Here is a 16,411-nt window from a genome sequence, read left to right as displayed (position 1 = left end):
AGTTAATGAAAGACGTAATTTACCTCTTGATGTTATAAAAGTAATCATCCTTTTTTTTTTTTTTTTTTGAGACAGAGTCTCGCTGTCGCCCAGGCTGGAGTGCAATGGCGCGATCTCGGCTCACTGCAGGCTCCACCCCCTGGGGGTTCACGCCATTCTCCTGCCTCAGCCTCCCGAGTAGCTGGGACTACAGGTGCCCGCCACCTTGCCCGGCTAATTTTTTGTATTTTTAGTAGAGACGGGGTTTCACTGTGTTAGCCAGGATGGTCTCGATCTCCTGACCTTGTGATCTGCCTGCCTCGGCCTCCCAAAGTGCTGGGATTATAGGCATGAGCCACCGCGCCTGGCCTGTGTAATCATCCTTTTTAAGCCAACTTTTTTTTTTTTTTTTTGAGATGGAGTTTTCCTCTTGTCACACAGGCTGGAGGCACAGTCTCCAGTCACTGCAACCTCCACCTCCTAGGTTCAAGCAATTCTCCAGTCTCAGCATCCCAGGTAGCTGGGATTACAGGCGCCTGCCACCATGCTTGGCTAATTTTTGTATTTTCAGTGGAGATGGGGTTTCACCATATTGGCCAGGGTGATCTCGAACCCCTGACCTCAGGTGATCTGCTCACCTTGGCCTCCCAAAGTGCTGGGATTACAGGTGAGAGCCACTGTGCCTGGCTTTTTTTTTTTTTTTTTTTTTTTGAGACAGGTTCTCGCCCTGTCACCCAGGCTGGAGTGCAGTGGCATGCTCATGGCTCACTGCAGCCTCAGCCTCCTGGCCTCAAGTGGTCCTCCCACCTCAGCCTCCCAAGTAGCTGGAACCACAGGCACACCCAGTTAATTTTTCGATTTTTTTGTAGAAGCCAGGTTTTGCTATGTTGTCTGGCTGGTGTTGAACTCCTGAGCTCCTCAGCCTCCCAAAGTGCTGGGATTTCAGTCATGAGCCGCCACGCCTGACAACACTGGGATATTATATAGCTATTTAAAAAGAATCAGAAGTAGCCAGGTATGGTGGCTCATGCCTGTAACACCAGCACTTTGGGAGGCTGAGGCAGGCGAGTCACATGAGGTCAGGAGTTCAGACCAGCCTGGCCAACATAGTGAAACGCCGTCTCTACTAAAAATACAAAAATTAGCTGGGCCTGGTGATGCGCGCCTATAATCCCAACTACTCGGGAGGCTGAGGCAGGAGGATCACCTGAGCCCAGGAGGTGGAGGTTGCAGTGAGCCGAGATCGTGCCACTGCACTCCAGCCTTGGTGACAGAGCAAGATTCCATCTCCCCCCCAAAAAAAATAACAAAAATAGGCCGGGCGCGGTGGCTCACGCCTGTAATCCCAGCACTTTGGGAGGCCGAGGCGGGTGGATCATGAGGTCAGGAGATCGAGACCATCCTGGCTAACACAGTGAAACCCCGTCTCTACTAAAAATACAAAAAATTAGCTGGGCGAGGTGGCGGGCGCCTGTAGTCCCAGCTACTCGGGAGGCTGAGGCAGGAGAATGGTGTGAACCCTGGGGGGCAGAGCCTGCAGTGAGCCGAGATCGTGCCATTGCACTCCAGCCTGGGCGACAGTGAGACTCTGTCTCAAAAATAAATAAATAAATAAAAATAAAAAATAAATAAGAATCAGAAGTATCCATATGTTGTTGAGGTATTAACTCACAATATACAGATAAGTGAAAGAACAAAGGGCAAAATAGTACACAAATATGCTATGTTTTATCGAAGAAGGGGATAATATGAGTACACTCATATACATAAGTATCTTGTTATATTTTTCTAAAAAAACTAATTGGCCGGGTGTAGTGGCTCATTCCTGTAATCCCAGCACTTTGGGAGGCTTAAGCAGGAGGATTGCTTGAGGCCAGTGGTTCAAGACTGGCTTGGGCAACGTAGCTAGACCCTGTTTCTACGAGAAATACAAAAATTAGCCGGGTGTCTTGGTACATGCCTGTAATCCTAGCTACTTGGGAGGCTGAGGTGGGAAGATCACCTGAGCCCAGGGAGGTTGAGGCCACAGCGAAGCATTACACCACTACACTCCACTCTAGGTGAGAGAGTGAGACTGTATCTCAAATAAATAAGCCAGTAAAAATGTTTACCTGTAGGGAGAGAGATAAAATGGTAGGACTGAAACTTTTCTTAACGTAGGTTTGACTTTAGAACCAAGTAAATGTTTTGCATAATTACAAAATCAAAATGAAAAAAAGAATAGCACGAATCTTAAGAATCAAAAGCAACCTCACACTTATTAGGATGGCTACTATGAAATAAAATAACAAGTGTTGGCAAGGATGTGGAGAAATTGGAACCTTTGAGCACTGTTGGTGGGAATGCAAAATGATGCAGCTACTATGGAAAATAGTATGGCAGTTTCTCAAAAATTAAGAATAGTATTATCAGGGCTGGGTGTGGTGGCTCACGCCTGTAATCCCAGCACTTTGGGAGACCGAGGCAGGCTGATCACCGGAGGTTGGGAGTTCAAGACCAGCCTGACCAACATGAAGAAATCCCGTCTCTTCATGTATTTTTTTGTAGCGATGGGATTTCATCATGTTGCCCAGGCTGGTCTTGAACTGGAACTCCTGGACTCAAGCGATCCTCCCACTTCAGCCTCCCAAGGTGCTGGGATTACAGGTGTGAGTCACCAGGCCTAGCCAAAAATTTTAAAACTGTTTTTAGTAATCATATTGTTAGTAATAATAATGTTGTAAAATATTTAAATATGTGGAAACGTTTTAGATTATTAATACTAATGCATAGTACATATTTTGTACATTTACTTTATGTTTCATAGTATATAAAGCACAAATAGGCAACTATGTTGGTGTTATCGAGAACCGAGATTTTTCAGTGTAAGAGAAGAGACGTCTAAACAGAAGGTTAAGCTCTAGTCACATTCCCATGGAAAAGGAAGCATAGTTTTGACTACTAGCATAAGATAAAGGATAGAACATAAACTACCCTAAGTATCCAATAGGCAAAATTCAATAAATGGTAAATTCTACAAATGATCTGGTTTCTTCAGTAAATTGAAAAAAAGAAAAAATAAAGACCCTACGCTTAAGTGATCCTTTGAGCAAATACTTGGTGTGGACTTTTAGATTCTGATCAGATTAGTCTTTAGGACAATAAGGAATTATAGTTAATTTCTTGAAGTCTGACAATGGTATCATATTTATGTTAAAAAGAAAAGGAGGCCAGGCACGGTGGCTCACACCTATAATCTCGGTACTTTGGGAGGCCAAAGCAGGCGGATCACGAGGTCAGGAGTTCAAGACTAACCTGACCAAGATGGTGAAACCCTGTCTCTACTAAAAATACAAAAATTAGCCAGTAGTGGTGGCAGGCGCCTGTAATCCCAACTACTCGGGAGGCTGAGGCAGAAAATTGCTTGAACCCGGGATGCGGAGATTGCAGTGAGCTGAGATCACACCACTGCCCTCCAGCCTGGGCGACAGAGTGAGACTCCTACCTCAAAAATGAAAGAAAAAAAAAAGGAATTGGCCGGGCATGGTGGCCACACTTGTAATCCCAGCACTTTGGGAGGCCAAGGCAGGTGGATCACAAGGTCAGGAGATGGAGACTATCCTGGCCAACATAGTGAAACCTGTCTGTACTAAAAATTAAAAAAATTAGCTGGGCGCGATGGCGCACACTTGTAATCCGAGCTACTCGGGAGGCTGAGGCAGGAGAATTGCTTGAACCTGGGAGGCAGGGGTTGCAGTGAGCCGAGATCATGCCACTGCACTCCAGCCTGGTGACAGAGCGAGACTCAGTCTCAAAAAAAAAAAAATTATTTTTATTACTACTATTTTTTTTTGAGATGGAGTCTCACTCTTTCCCAGGCTGGAGTGCAGTGACGCGATCTTGGCCCCCTGCAACCTCCGCTGCCTGAGTTCAAGCAATTCTCCTGCTTCAGCTTCCTGAGTAGCTGAGATTACAGGCACCTGCCACTGTGCCCAGCTAATTTTTTGTATTCTGTGAACTCCTGACCTTGTGATCCACCTGCCTCAGCCTCCCAAAGGGCTGGGATTACAGGTGTAAGCCACCGCGCCTGGTAGAAAAGGAATTATTTTAATGATATTAAAATATTCTGACATTGGAAAATGTGGGTTTTTAATTTTTATTATTTTAGTATTTTTTGAGACAGAGTCTCGCTCTTGTTGCCCAGGCTGGAGTGCAGTGGTGCGATCTGGGCTCCCTGCAACCTCTGCCTCCTGTGGTTAAGTGATTTTCCTGTCTCAGCCTCCCGAGTAGCTGGGACTACAGGCATGTGCCACCATGCCCGGCTAATTTTTTTTTTTTTTTTTTTTTTTTTGAGACGGAGTCTCGCTCTGTTGCCCAGGCTGGAGTGTAGTGGCGCGATCTCGGCTCACTGCAAGCACCGCCTCCCGGGTTCACGCCATTCCCCTGCCTCAGCCTCCCGAGTAGCTGGGACTACAGATGCCTGCCACCATGCCTGGCTAATTTTTTTGTATTTTTTTAGTGGAGATGGGGTTTCACCGTGTTAGCCAGGATGGTCTTGATCTCCTGACCTCGTGATCCACCTGCCTTGGCCTCCTGAAGTGCTGGGATTACAGGCGTGAGCCACTGTGCCCGGCCTAATTTTTGTATTTTTAGGAGAGATGGCGTTTCACCATGTTGGTCAGGCTGGTCTCGAACTCCTGACCTCAGGTGATCCACCCGCCTCGGCCTCCCAAAGTGCTAGGATTACAGGCATAAGCCACTGCACCTGGCTTATTTTTATTTATTTTGTTTATTTATTTATTTATTTTTGAGATGGAGTCTCACTCTGTTACCCAGGCTGGAGTGCAATGGCATAATCTCAGCTTACCACAACCACCCTCTCCCGGGTTCAAGCGATTCTCCTGCCTCAACCTCCCAAGTAGCTGGGACTACAGGCACACACCACCATGCCCAGCTAATTTTTGTATTTTTAGTAGAGACGTGGTTTCACTATGTTGGGCAGGCTGGTCTCAAACTCCTGACCTCATGATCCACCTGCCTTGGCCTCCCAAAGTGTTGGGATTACAGGTGTGAGCCACCGCACCCCGCCTTATTTTTATTTTTTTTTGAGACAGAGTCTCACTCTATTTCCCAGGCCAGAGGTCAGTGGCATGACCTCGGCTCACTACAACTTCTGCCCTCTGGGTTCAAGTGATTCTTGTATCCCAGCCTCCTGAGTACCTGGCATTACAGGCATGAGCCACTGTGCCTGGCCAATTTTTGTATTTTTATTAAAGACAGGGTTTCATCATGTTGGCCAGGCTGTTCTTCAATTCCTAGTCTCAAGTGATCCACCCTCAGCTTCCTAAAGTATTGGGATTACAGGCGGGAGCCACTGTGCCCAGCCTGAAATATGTTAATATAGGGCATCATAACACTAGTTTCTCTACTTTGTTTTTTTTTCCCCAATTTCAGCTGTAATTTTAGGTTTCCTTTTCAGAGAAGTAGGAATTGCACCAAATTTTGGGAAAAGAAAAAATACAGTTGCATTAAACAATAACAACAAAAACAACAAAACACTTCCTGGGAACTTGTCCTCATTTATTTCTGCTTCTCTCAATTTGCTCAAGGGAAAATTCCATTTATCTCCTTTCATCCTTTGGAGTCTTGCTTTCTTTTCTTTTTTTTTTTTTATTTAAGTTCTGGGGTACATGTGCACAGCGTGCAGGTTTGTTACATAGGTATACGTGTGCCATGTTGGTTTGCTGCACCCATCAACTCATCATTTACATTGAGTATTTCTACATTTATATATGTGTGAAACTATCCATAATGTTTTGTTTTGTTTTGTTTTTGAGATGGAGTCTCGCTCTGTTGCCAGGCTGGTGTGCAGTGGTGAGATCTCGGCTCACTGCAATCTCCTGCCTCCCAGGTTCAAGCGATTCCCCTGCCTCGGCCTCCCGAGTAGCTGGGACTACAGGCGCCCACCACCACACCCGGCTAATTTTTTGTATTTTAGTAGAGACAGGGTTTCACCATATTGGCCAGGATGGTCTCGATGTCCTGACTTTGTGATCCGCCCTCCTTGGACTCCGTAAGTGCTGGGATTACAGGCATGAGCCACCCCACCTGGCCCATATAGTACAATCTTAACCCAAAAAGTGTGTGTGTGTGTGTGTGTGTGTGTGTGTGTGTGTGTGTGTGTGTGTTTTGTTTTTGATGGAGACACATAGGAGACAGGTGGAAAATCTGAGGCTGACGAACCAAAGAGAATTTCGAGTTTTTAATACTGTATGTGGTTGATACTTGAAGCCATGGAAATTGCCAGATTTATCAAAGAAAAGGGATTGTGTGGCTAACAAAATGTTAGAGAAATTTCAGATTTGAGGGCAAAGAGAAAAATCTAGAGAAGAAATTACCTGTAATGTAGAAGAAAAAGTACAGTTCACTGAAGCCATGTTTCATGCAGGATGAAGTCTAATCCTATGCAGGGATCACTGAAAGTTGACTATTGAGAAAAAGTTATTATTGGCTATGAGGAAGTTTCAGTAGCATAGTGGAATAGTAAAGCAGGTCACAGAGAACAAGGAAAGAATCTCCTCTGAGGAAGTAAAGATGAGCAGTAGCTGGATAGGATACCCTGGTTGAGGTGGTTTTTTAAGTTATAGACAACTGAGTAGTTTTGTAGAGGAGGCATCCTGTGAGAGAGAACAGAGTTGAAGGTGAAAAAACCCCAGGAGGAAGGAAGAGGAGATTGAGATGAGAACATGAGTAAAATGGGAACTAGAGAAAAAGGAGTAGTTAATGAGTGAAGATGGAGAGATGTTGAGGGAATTCACTTTGACTTGTGAGTAAATCGTATTAGAGGGGAAAAAGGTTCAGATCCAAACTGGGAACGACAGGAAAGTAAAAAAAAATTCTATTTTAAAAACAAGATTTGTGGCCCGGGTGTAGTCGCTTATATCTGTAACCTCAACACTTTGGTAGTCCAATGTGGGAGGATCGTTTGAGCCCAGGAGTTCCAGACTAGCCTGGGCAACACAGCCAGACCTCATCTCTACAAATAATAAAAATTGGTGTGGTGACACACCTCTGTGATCCCAGCTACTTGCGAGGCTGGAGTGGGAGAATTGCTTGAGCTTGGGCAGTTGAGGCTGCAGTGAGCCATGAGTACACCACTGCGTTCCAGCCTAGGTGACAAAGCAAGACCCCTTCTCAAATAAGATTTGTGACTTTTACTATGTTTTGTAATTTCTATTCTTATTTTTCTTATTTTCTTTTATTCTCTCGTTGTTCCTTTTCCTTTAAAATGAGTAGTGAATTTAGGTAAACCTTCATAGTTAAATTAGAAATAATTGTATGTACATGATTTCCCTGAAAACATTTGGGAGTAAAATAAAATGTATTAGAGAAGCACTAAAAGATTACGGAAGACCTTTTCTTTTTTTCTTTTGTTCCTCCCCCAAAGTGCCCCGTTCCTCTCTATCTAGAACATATGGATTTTTGTCTTGGAAATCTTTTAGTAGCACACACTTACTAGTATTTATGATACTGTTTAGTAAATGGTCAACTTAGAGGCTAAACCTTTGAATATAATCTCATTATATGATAATTTCTGTATTTATACTTTTTTCCTGGAATGTTACATTTGGCTTTTAAAATTCTACTTAATTATGTTCTAATCCTTAACTTAAAAGTTACCAGCTTGCAAACATTCGCTATTCCAGGCTCTATATTTCTCAGTATACTCTCAGGGTTTCTTTATCCCTTTCCACTAGCCTTATTTCTTGTTTGTTTGGTAAGTATGAAAAAATAAAATTGGGAGACTGAAAAAAAAAAATAGAATAATGAGGATGATGATGAAACTTTAATCCCACTAGTTTAGGTAAGCATAAACTCATTAGTTGAAGAGGAGTTAATGTTAAAGTCCCTCCACAAGGAGGTGTTATAATTTGTTTTTCCCCCACAACAGACCAATTATAGACTTAGTTGCATTTATAAGCTATGTTTTAGCTTTTCTTTCCTATTGGACTTTGTAACTGCAACAGTCCAAGGAGTGTTGGTAAGCACAATGAGTTAAGTCCCTGGGCTAGAGGTGGTGTTTTCAAGCTTAGGAATTGGGGGTTTGGGGGGGTGGGGGGCCGTGGAAATTGGCTCCTGAAATTTTATTATTAGGCTAAAGCTTAGCATTAATTATTTGGATGTAGTCACTAGGTGTAATTACAAGTGCCAGTTTGTTTTAGCTGATCTCATTTGAGGTACAATTTGGTCTGAGAAAGTACTAGATCATCTCTGCACAAGAGATGTCATGCAGAGTACCCTCCCCACCTCCAAAAGAAGTAAATTAATTGAGCTTTTACTCAGGTGAATAAATCAATGTGAGTAAGATGGAAAAATACAAAATGCTTATGGCTTCTTTTGTTTTCCAGTGTTCTGGACTTGGTGCCTCTTTCTGTTATATGCTTTCCTATTTAGTTGGGAGACCAGTTGTATACAAATACCTAACAGAGAAAGCAGTAAAATGGTCACAGCAGGTAAACATGTATTTTTAAATTATTCGATGTAACTCTTTGTTAATTGGAAGGTCTGTGTTTAGTCCCCACATGAATTAACTACATGTTTTAACCCAACGTAAATTAATTCCTAAGTTAACTCAAGTAATAAGAATTATCTTCTGACCAAATAAAAATAGGTGGTAGGCAAATATGATGTTAATAATTTCAAATGCAAATGTTTCAGACCTGTGATGGTAATTTTAATTCTTTATCTTAGTAAATTTAATCAGCAGAGAAGTCAGAGTGTCAATATAAAGGCATCCACATAATTAGATACCTATCCCTTTTATGTTAATGCAGTTTTGTGTGCATGTGTTATCGAAACATTTGTTATCAGTCAACTCCCAGTGCATTTTTTTCTTTTCTTTTTTTGAGACAGAGTCTTGGTCTGTCACCCAGGATGGAGTGCAGTGGCATGACCTCGGCTCACTGCAACCTCTACCTCCTGGGTTCAAGCAATTCTGCCTGCCTGCCTCAGCCTCCCGAGTAGCTGGGATTATAGGTACTTGCCACCACGCCTGGCTAATTTTTTGTATTTTTAGTAGAGACAGAGTTTTACCATGTTGGCCAGGCTGGTCTCGAACTCCAGACCTCAGGTGACCCACCTGCCTTAGCCTCCCAAAGTGCTGGGATTACAGGCATGAGTCACCACTGGCCTTTTTTGATCATTTCTTTTCCTTTCTTTTCTTTTTTGAGTCAGTGTTTTGCTCTTGTTGCCCAAGCTGAAGTGCAATGGCGTGATCTTGGCTCACTGCAACCTCTGCCTCCCGGGTTCAAGTGATTCTCCTGCCTCAGCCTCCCAAGTAGCTGGGATTTCAGGCACATGCCACCACACCCGGCTAATTTTTTGTATTTTTAGTAGAAATGGGTTTCACCATGTTAGCCAGGCTGTTCTCGAACTCCTGACCTCAGGTGATCCACCCGCCTCGGCCTCCCAAAGTGCTGGGATTATAGGCATGAACCACTGTGCCAGCCTGATCATTTCTATTGGGTATACTCTGAAGTATCAGGAATGAGAATTTGAAATAAGGTATTTATATTAAGCAACTTATTTTGAAGTTGTCCTCATCTGATGCTAATTCTTTTCTTTCTTATGACAGGTTGAACGTCATAGAGAACATCTCATTAACTACATTATATTTTTGAGAATAACACCATTTCTGCCTAATTGGTTTATTAATATCACATCTCCTGTGATAAATGTGCCATTGAAAGTTTTTTTTATTGGTACTTTTCTAGGTAAGGCCTCTGGTTCTTGGTGTGTGTGAGCTCACTGTGTACATATCTAACAGTGTCCAGCTGGGCTAGATTACATGCATGCTCTCTGCAGATTATGCCAGCACCATCTAGAATTCTTGGGCACAAAGCCTGGCTGATAATAGATGCTCAGTAGTGTTTGTTGCATTGTGTTGATTTAGGTTATTTTTGTGTCGCCTCTTGAAAGAAGAGCACTTTCTAGTGTGTATCGTTTTAATGATACAGGGTTAACCAGGACCTATAACCTCCAGTCCCTCTAAGTGGAGAGGAAAAAAAATCAAATTGCCTTTTTTGAGCAATTTTCTCCTATGTCCCTTCCCCTTCCTCTTCCCTGATCTCGATCTGTCGCCCAGGCTGGAGTACAGTGGCGCAGTCTCGGCTCACTGCAACCTCCGCCTCCCGTGTTCAAGCGATTCTCCTGCCTCAGCCTCCCAAGGAGCTGGTACTATAGGCACACGCCACCACATCTGGCTAATTTTTGTATTATTAGTAGAAATGGGGTTTCACCATGTTGGCCAGGCTGGTCTCGAATTCTTACCTCATGGTCTTACCTCATGGTCCGCCTACCTTGGCCTCCCAAAGTGCTGGGATTACAGGCGTGAGCCACTACGCCCAGCCCTTTCTTTCTTTTTTTTTTTTTTTTTTTGTAAATGTTGCTTTGGCAAAATAGCTCCTTTGTTTTCTAATCAAGTATTAAAATGTTGAACTTGAATTTTCAGTAGAGAATTGATCCTATTTTTCCTTTTATTGAAACCAGCATTTATTGTGGATGTTATCAAAAGTATGGAAAAAGCAAGGATCAGCAAACATTCGTGCTTTTAAGGAAGTAATACTTGATTTTGAAATTAATCAGTGGACATGAAAATTACTTACATATTTTGTGAATTCTCATGATTCTTTGTAGGAGTGTTTTTTTTGTTTTTTTTGTTTTTTTTTTTTCAGACAGTCTGGCTCTGTCCCCCAGGCTGGAGTGCAGTGGCACCATCTCGGCTCACTGCAAGCTCCGCCTCCAGGGTTCACGCCATTCTCCTGCGTCAGCCTCCCGAGTAGCTGGGTCTACAGGCGCCTGCCACCACGCCTTGCTAATTTTTTTGTATTTTTAGTAGAGACAGGGTTTCACTATGTTGTCCAGGATGGTCTCGAACTCCTAACCTCGTGATCCGCCTACCTCGGCCTCCCAAAGTGCTAGGATTACAGGCTTGAGCCACCGCGCCCGGCCTGTAGGAGTGTTTTGCTCTTTCCAGTTTGAGTTGAATTGTTGAGATGTCAAAAATATGAGCAGATTTCTTACATATTGAATACCTATTAAAGCTTAAGTTAATACTTGTGAGAATATGTCTTTTTGAAAAGAATAACTAAAATCAATTATTTATTGCTACTTTAAAAAAAAAAATTAGCCAGGCGCAGTGGTTCACACCTGTAATCCCAGCACTTTGGGAGGCCAAGGCGGGTGGATCACAAGGTCAGGAGTTCGAGACCAGCCTGGCCAGTATGGTAAAACCCTGTCTCTACTAAAAATACAAAAATTAGCTGAATGTGGTGGCAGGTGCCTGTAGTCCCAGCTACTCAGGAGGCGGAGGCAGGAGAATCACTTGAACCTAGGAGGCAGAGGTTGCAGTGAACCGAGATCGTGCCACTGCACTCCAGCCTGGGTGACAGCAAGACACTGTCTCAAAAAAAAAAAGAAGGAAAGAATGAAAAGAAAAGAAAAAAATGGACAAACTTACATCAGCATGGGGAATTTTTAATTTTGTTAAATGTCATATCCATGGAATCTAAAGAGAGAATTTTTGTTTCTATCTCCGTTTTATAGGTGAAAGCCAGAGATTTAGTTAATTTCAGCTTTGGCCAAAGTAATTTATTTCCCTTTGGTTTTTTTTTTTTAAAACGGAGTCTCCCTCTGTCGCCCAGGCTGGAATGCAGTGGCGCAATCTCGGCTCACGGCAAGCTCCGCCTCCCGGGTTCACGCCATTCTCCTGCCTCAGCCTCTCCGAGTAGCTGGGACTACAGGCGCCCACCACCACGCCCGGCTAATTTTTTTGTATTTTTAGTAGAGACGGTTTCACTGTGGTCTCGATCTCCTGACCTCGTGATCCGCCCGCCTTGGCCTCCCAAAGTGCTGGGATTACAAGCGTGAGCCACCGCGCCGGCCTTATTTCCCTTTGTTTTGATTTTTAGTGAAATGCCATCATTCTCTATGTACTTTTGTATACACTGCTCTCTTTACTCACACTGAGTATCTTGACCTTGAAATTGCTAGAACAGAGCACGTTTCTTCTTTTTTTTTCTTTTTGAGACACATTCTCTCTCTGTCGCCCAGGCTGGAGTGCAGTGGCATGATCTCGGCTCATTGCAACCTCCGCCTCCTGGGTTCAAGTGATTCTCCTGCCTCAGCCTCCCAAGTAGCTGGGATTACAGGTGTGTGCCAACACACCCAGCTAATTTTTGTATTTTTAGTAGAGATGGAGTTTCACCATGTTGGCCAGGCTGGTCTCAAACTCCTGACCTCAGGTGATCTGCCTGCCTTGGCCTCCTAAGGTGCTGGGATTACACGCATGAGCCACTGTGCCGGGCCTTTTTTTTTTTTTTTTTTCTTTTAAGGTTTTTGGCAGTCTCGGTGTGGTGGCTTAGGCTTGTAATCCCAGCACTTTGGGAGGCTGAGGCGTGTGAATTGCCTGAGCCTGGGAGTTACAGAGACCAGCCTGGGCAATATGGCAAAACCCCCTCTCTTGACAAAAAATACAAAAATTTTGGCTGGGTGTGGTGGTACACGCTTGTAGTCCCAGCTGCTCAGAAAGCTGAGGTGGGACGATCACCTGAGCCTCGGGAGACTGAGGCTGCAGTGAGTGATGATTGCACCACTGCACTCAAGCCTGTGCGATAGAGTCAAACTCTCGGGGAGAAAACAAAAGCATTTTTGATAAATGTAAAATTATTCTCTGGGCACTTTTCGTGGGTTTTTAAAATTCATTATCCTGGCCAGGTGCGGGGGCTCATGCCTGTAATCCCAGCACTTTGGGAGGCCGAGGTGGGCGGATCATCTGAGGTCGGGAGTTTGAGACCAGTCTGACCAACATGGAGAAACCCCATCTCTACTGAAAATACAAAATTAGCGGGGTGTGGTGGCACATGCCTGTAATCCCAGCTACTGGGGAGGCTGAGGCAGAAGAATCATTTGAACCCGGGAGGCAGAGGTTGCAGTGAGCCAAGATGGCACCATTGTACTCCGGCCTGGGCAACAAGAGCGAAACTCCATCTTTAAAAAAAAAAAAAAAAAAAAAATCATTATTCTTAAGAGGTGATTAGGAAAGATTGAATTCTTTATATGGAAATAAACTTGAGCTTTAAATTCTTAATTTTTTTTTTCAAAATGGAAATAGCTGTGTTCTTTTAAGAAACTTTATGCACACAGAACATTTTAATTTTTAAAAAACAATTGGTGGTTTTTACTGTATCTTTTTATATTTTATTTCAGGTGTCGCACCTCCTTCTTTTGTAGCCATTAAGGCAGGAACAACACTGTATCAACTTACAACAGCAGGAGAAGCTGTTTCCTGGAACTCAATATTTATTCTGATGATCTTGGCTGTTCTTTCTATTCTGCCAGCCATCTTCCAAAAAAAACTAAAGCAGAAATTTGAGTAAAAATAATCATCTGATTTTTAGTTTTGCTGTCATTACCATCTCAGGATTAACAGGTGCATCCATTTATGTTTTAAAATCACCTCTTCAGTAATTAAACAAGGAATTTGTAAAATAAAATTTCCTATCAGATAGTTAAAGTAATACATTTAAGTGACAAGTGGAGAAGAAGGTAAAAATGGAAATTGGTATACTGTGAAAAGTGCTATCAATAGTTAAGGTAGACATCTTAGACATCTTATAAATTATTATACCAAGGGTAGCTGTAGATAATAGTAGTGTGGTAGGAAATTGTTGATCCAGCTAATTCATTCAATTTAATTGAATATTTTTTATCTTTAATAACTAAAATAGATATTTTTAAATTCTATATTTTTTAAAGTAGTGTTGCAGGTTTTGTTAATGTTAGGCTTTTTTCAGAGCATAAACTGGAAAACTTAAGAGATTTACATTTTTTTCTCCTTTTTTTTTTTTGAGACGGAGTCTAGCTCTGCTGCCCAGGCTGGAGTGCAGTGGCACGATCTCTGCTGACTGCAAGCTCCACTTCCCGGGTTCACGCCATTCTCCTCTCTCAGCCTTCCGAGTTGCTGAGACTACAGGCTTCTGCCACCACGCCCAGCTAATTTTTTTGTGTTTTTAGTAGAGACGGGATTTCACCGTGTTAGCCAGGATGGTCTCAATCACCTGACCTCGTGATCCACCTGCCTCAGCCTCCCAAAGTGCTGGGATTACAGGCGTGAGCCACCGCGCCCGGCCCATTTTCTTCCTCTTCGGAGATAATGGATTTGTTTGGAGATTGCATGTTAGTAGATGATTGAATATGGAAAGGATATCAAATTATCTATTTTGTTAATTTTATTTTTGTTTTTTATCGTCTAGATTTTTATGGATTAGTCTGAAATTTAAGGTTCTGGCCAGTCTGTTTTCTTTTATCTTGTAGTTTTTACAGTATTTCCACTGTGCATATACAAAATGGGTATTACATAACTGTATCATATTTGGTATTGATAATTTTTTTTTTTTTTTTTTTTTTTTAAAGATGGAGTCTTGCTGTTGCCCAGGCTGGAGTGCGTGGCATGATCTCGGCTCACTACAAACTCCGCCTCCTGGGTACAAGTGATTCTCCTGGCCCAGACTCCTGAGTAGCTGGGATTACAGGTGTGTGCCACTACACCCAGCTAATTTTTGTGTTTTTAGTAGAGACGGGGTTTCACCATGTTGGCCGGGCTGGTCTTGAACTCCTGACCTCAGGCTATATGCCCACTTCCACCTCCCAAAGTGCTGGGATTACAGGTGTGAGCCACCGTGCCTGGCCTGGTATTGATAATTTATATTCAGATAATTTGTTACGGCTCTTTAATATCCCACAAGGGGCTCTAAAAAGCAAACACTCAAGAGTATGTAGTTTTTAGACATTAAGTTAATTATTTTAAACAGTGACAGCAAAACACAAGTGATTAAATATAGTTTATTTGTTCCAGTGACTAAATTTTATCTCATTTATTAATCTGGTCATTAAGGAATATATGTAATAATATGTAATTATTCTTTTTATGCATGATACACCTAGAAAAATGCCTTTTGTTTCTATTGATGGCTTTTTTGTTTGGAGCTGCTTTTGATTACTTATTGCAGTTTCCCAATTTAGTCTTTATCTAACTCACAAAGTAAAATTAACTGATCACATGGCAAATACTATATTTAAATAGTTCTGGAAAAATGAAAGTGCTTTTTCCTGCTTGGTTAATGGGTAATGCCCCTGATTCCTTGATTGTAGGACATAGCTGATCTAAAGTACTCTGTCAGTTTTACCTTCACCCATGACTGTCATTATGTTGAAAAGTACTTTAGCTGTGAGAAATCCTTGTATGTTTTTATTATGAGAGGTATAGTCATCCTCAAAGCCTGTTTTTATTACATGATGTGGACTGATTATTTTTTCTATCACAGTATTAACAGATGGATTTTATTGTAAATACAAAGAAAATATATTGATTATTGTAGTATTCTTATGTCACCTGGCCTTTTGTGTGAGATTATTTATTATTTCTAGCAAGGCTTTCTTCCTTTCTTATTGCCCAGAGACTGAGTGATAAATCTTTTGTTATTTTTACACATAAATTAAACATAGCCTTTTTGGACAAATTCACTAAATATTAATGTATAAAATGTAATTGAGTAAATTTTTATCAGAATTTTAAAAATAAAAGAGCTTAGACTCAGTAGAACTCAGTAGAAGCTTCACTATTTACTCAGCGTGTGTGAATTGTACTTACTCTATTCTCAGAGTATATTTACTGTCCTTACCATTGATTCTTTCCCTTTGCTATTTTTTGTTGTTGTTGTTAATGGTAGCTGCGACTTTAGGTGGGGTATATTTTCTTCTCCTAAGAGAATAGACAGTTTTTCCAGATTCATCATCATTGACTGTCAAGAAAGGACCCTTCAGCAGGCTGTACCCTCAATGCAGTTGATGGCCTGTCTTCATGGATTCACAGACTTGGCCTGATGCCACATGTAAATTCAAGCTTTGGCTTGACAACTACAACCACAAGAAAACAAGCATCTGTGGTGCGGAGGCAAGCAGGCTTACTAGAAGTTGACATGCTAAGAAAGTGAAACTGTTCTTTCTTAGTTAATGGTCTTTCTCTGGAGCTCTGTTACTTTGAATATAATATTTCCATGACACTTAGTAAATGCAAGCTAAAATGTAATAATAAATTGTATTGGAGAAACCTAAATGTCACATTTGGGATTTATTTCATGGAAGTACTTACGTTAAAAAACTCTGGCCGGGCAAGGTGGCTCACGCCTGTAACCCCAGCACTTTGGAACGTCGAAGCGGGTGAATCACCTGCAGTCAGGAGTTCAAGACCAGCCTGGCCATCATAGTGAAACCCCGTCTCTACTAAACATGAAAAATTAGCCAGGTGTGGTGGCACACGCCTATAGTCCTAGCTACTTGGGAGGCTGAGGCATGAGAATCGCTTGAACCCAGAGGTGGAGGTTGCCATGAGATG

At 42.3% G+C, this 16,411-nt stretch overlaps 1 protein-coding gene across 2 annotated transcripts in view; it reads left to right on the top strand.

Moving 5' to 3' along the window:
- Positions 1 to 16,132, top strand: part of TMEM41B (transmembrane protein 41B) — a 36,513-nt gene extending 20,381 nt beyond the window's left edge. Inside the window, exons 4-7 of one of the 2 annotated variants that reach the window (XM_003254924.4) lie at positions 7,642 to 7,735; positions 8,367 to 8,471; positions 9,593 to 9,731; positions 13,225 to 16,132. In XM_003254924.4, the coding sequence (XP_003254972.1) occupies positions 7,642 to 7,735; positions 8,367 to 8,471; positions 9,593 to 9,731; positions 13,225 to 13,394 (508 nt within the window). In that variant the 3' untranslated portion in view covers positions 13,395 to 16,132. Of the gene's footprint in view, positions 1 to 7,634; positions 7,736 to 8,366; positions 8,472 to 9,592; positions 9,732 to 13,224 lie in introns of both variants that reach the window. The other variant, XM_030829385.1, reaches the window with a different exon arrangement.
- Positions 16,133 to 16,411: the final 279 nt, after the last annotated feature.

This window comes from Nomascus leucogenys, chromosome 15 (genome assembly GCF_006542625.1).
Source record: "Nomascus leucogenys isolate Asia chromosome 15, Asia_NLE_v1, whole genome shotgun sequence".
NCBI classification, from domain to species: domain Eukaryota; kingdom Metazoa; phylum Chordata; class Mammalia; order Primates; family Hylobatidae; genus Nomascus; species Nomascus leucogenys.
The sequence above is the reverse complement of the archived record's forward strand: the minus strand, read 5'-3'. Positions and strand labels throughout refer to the sequence as shown.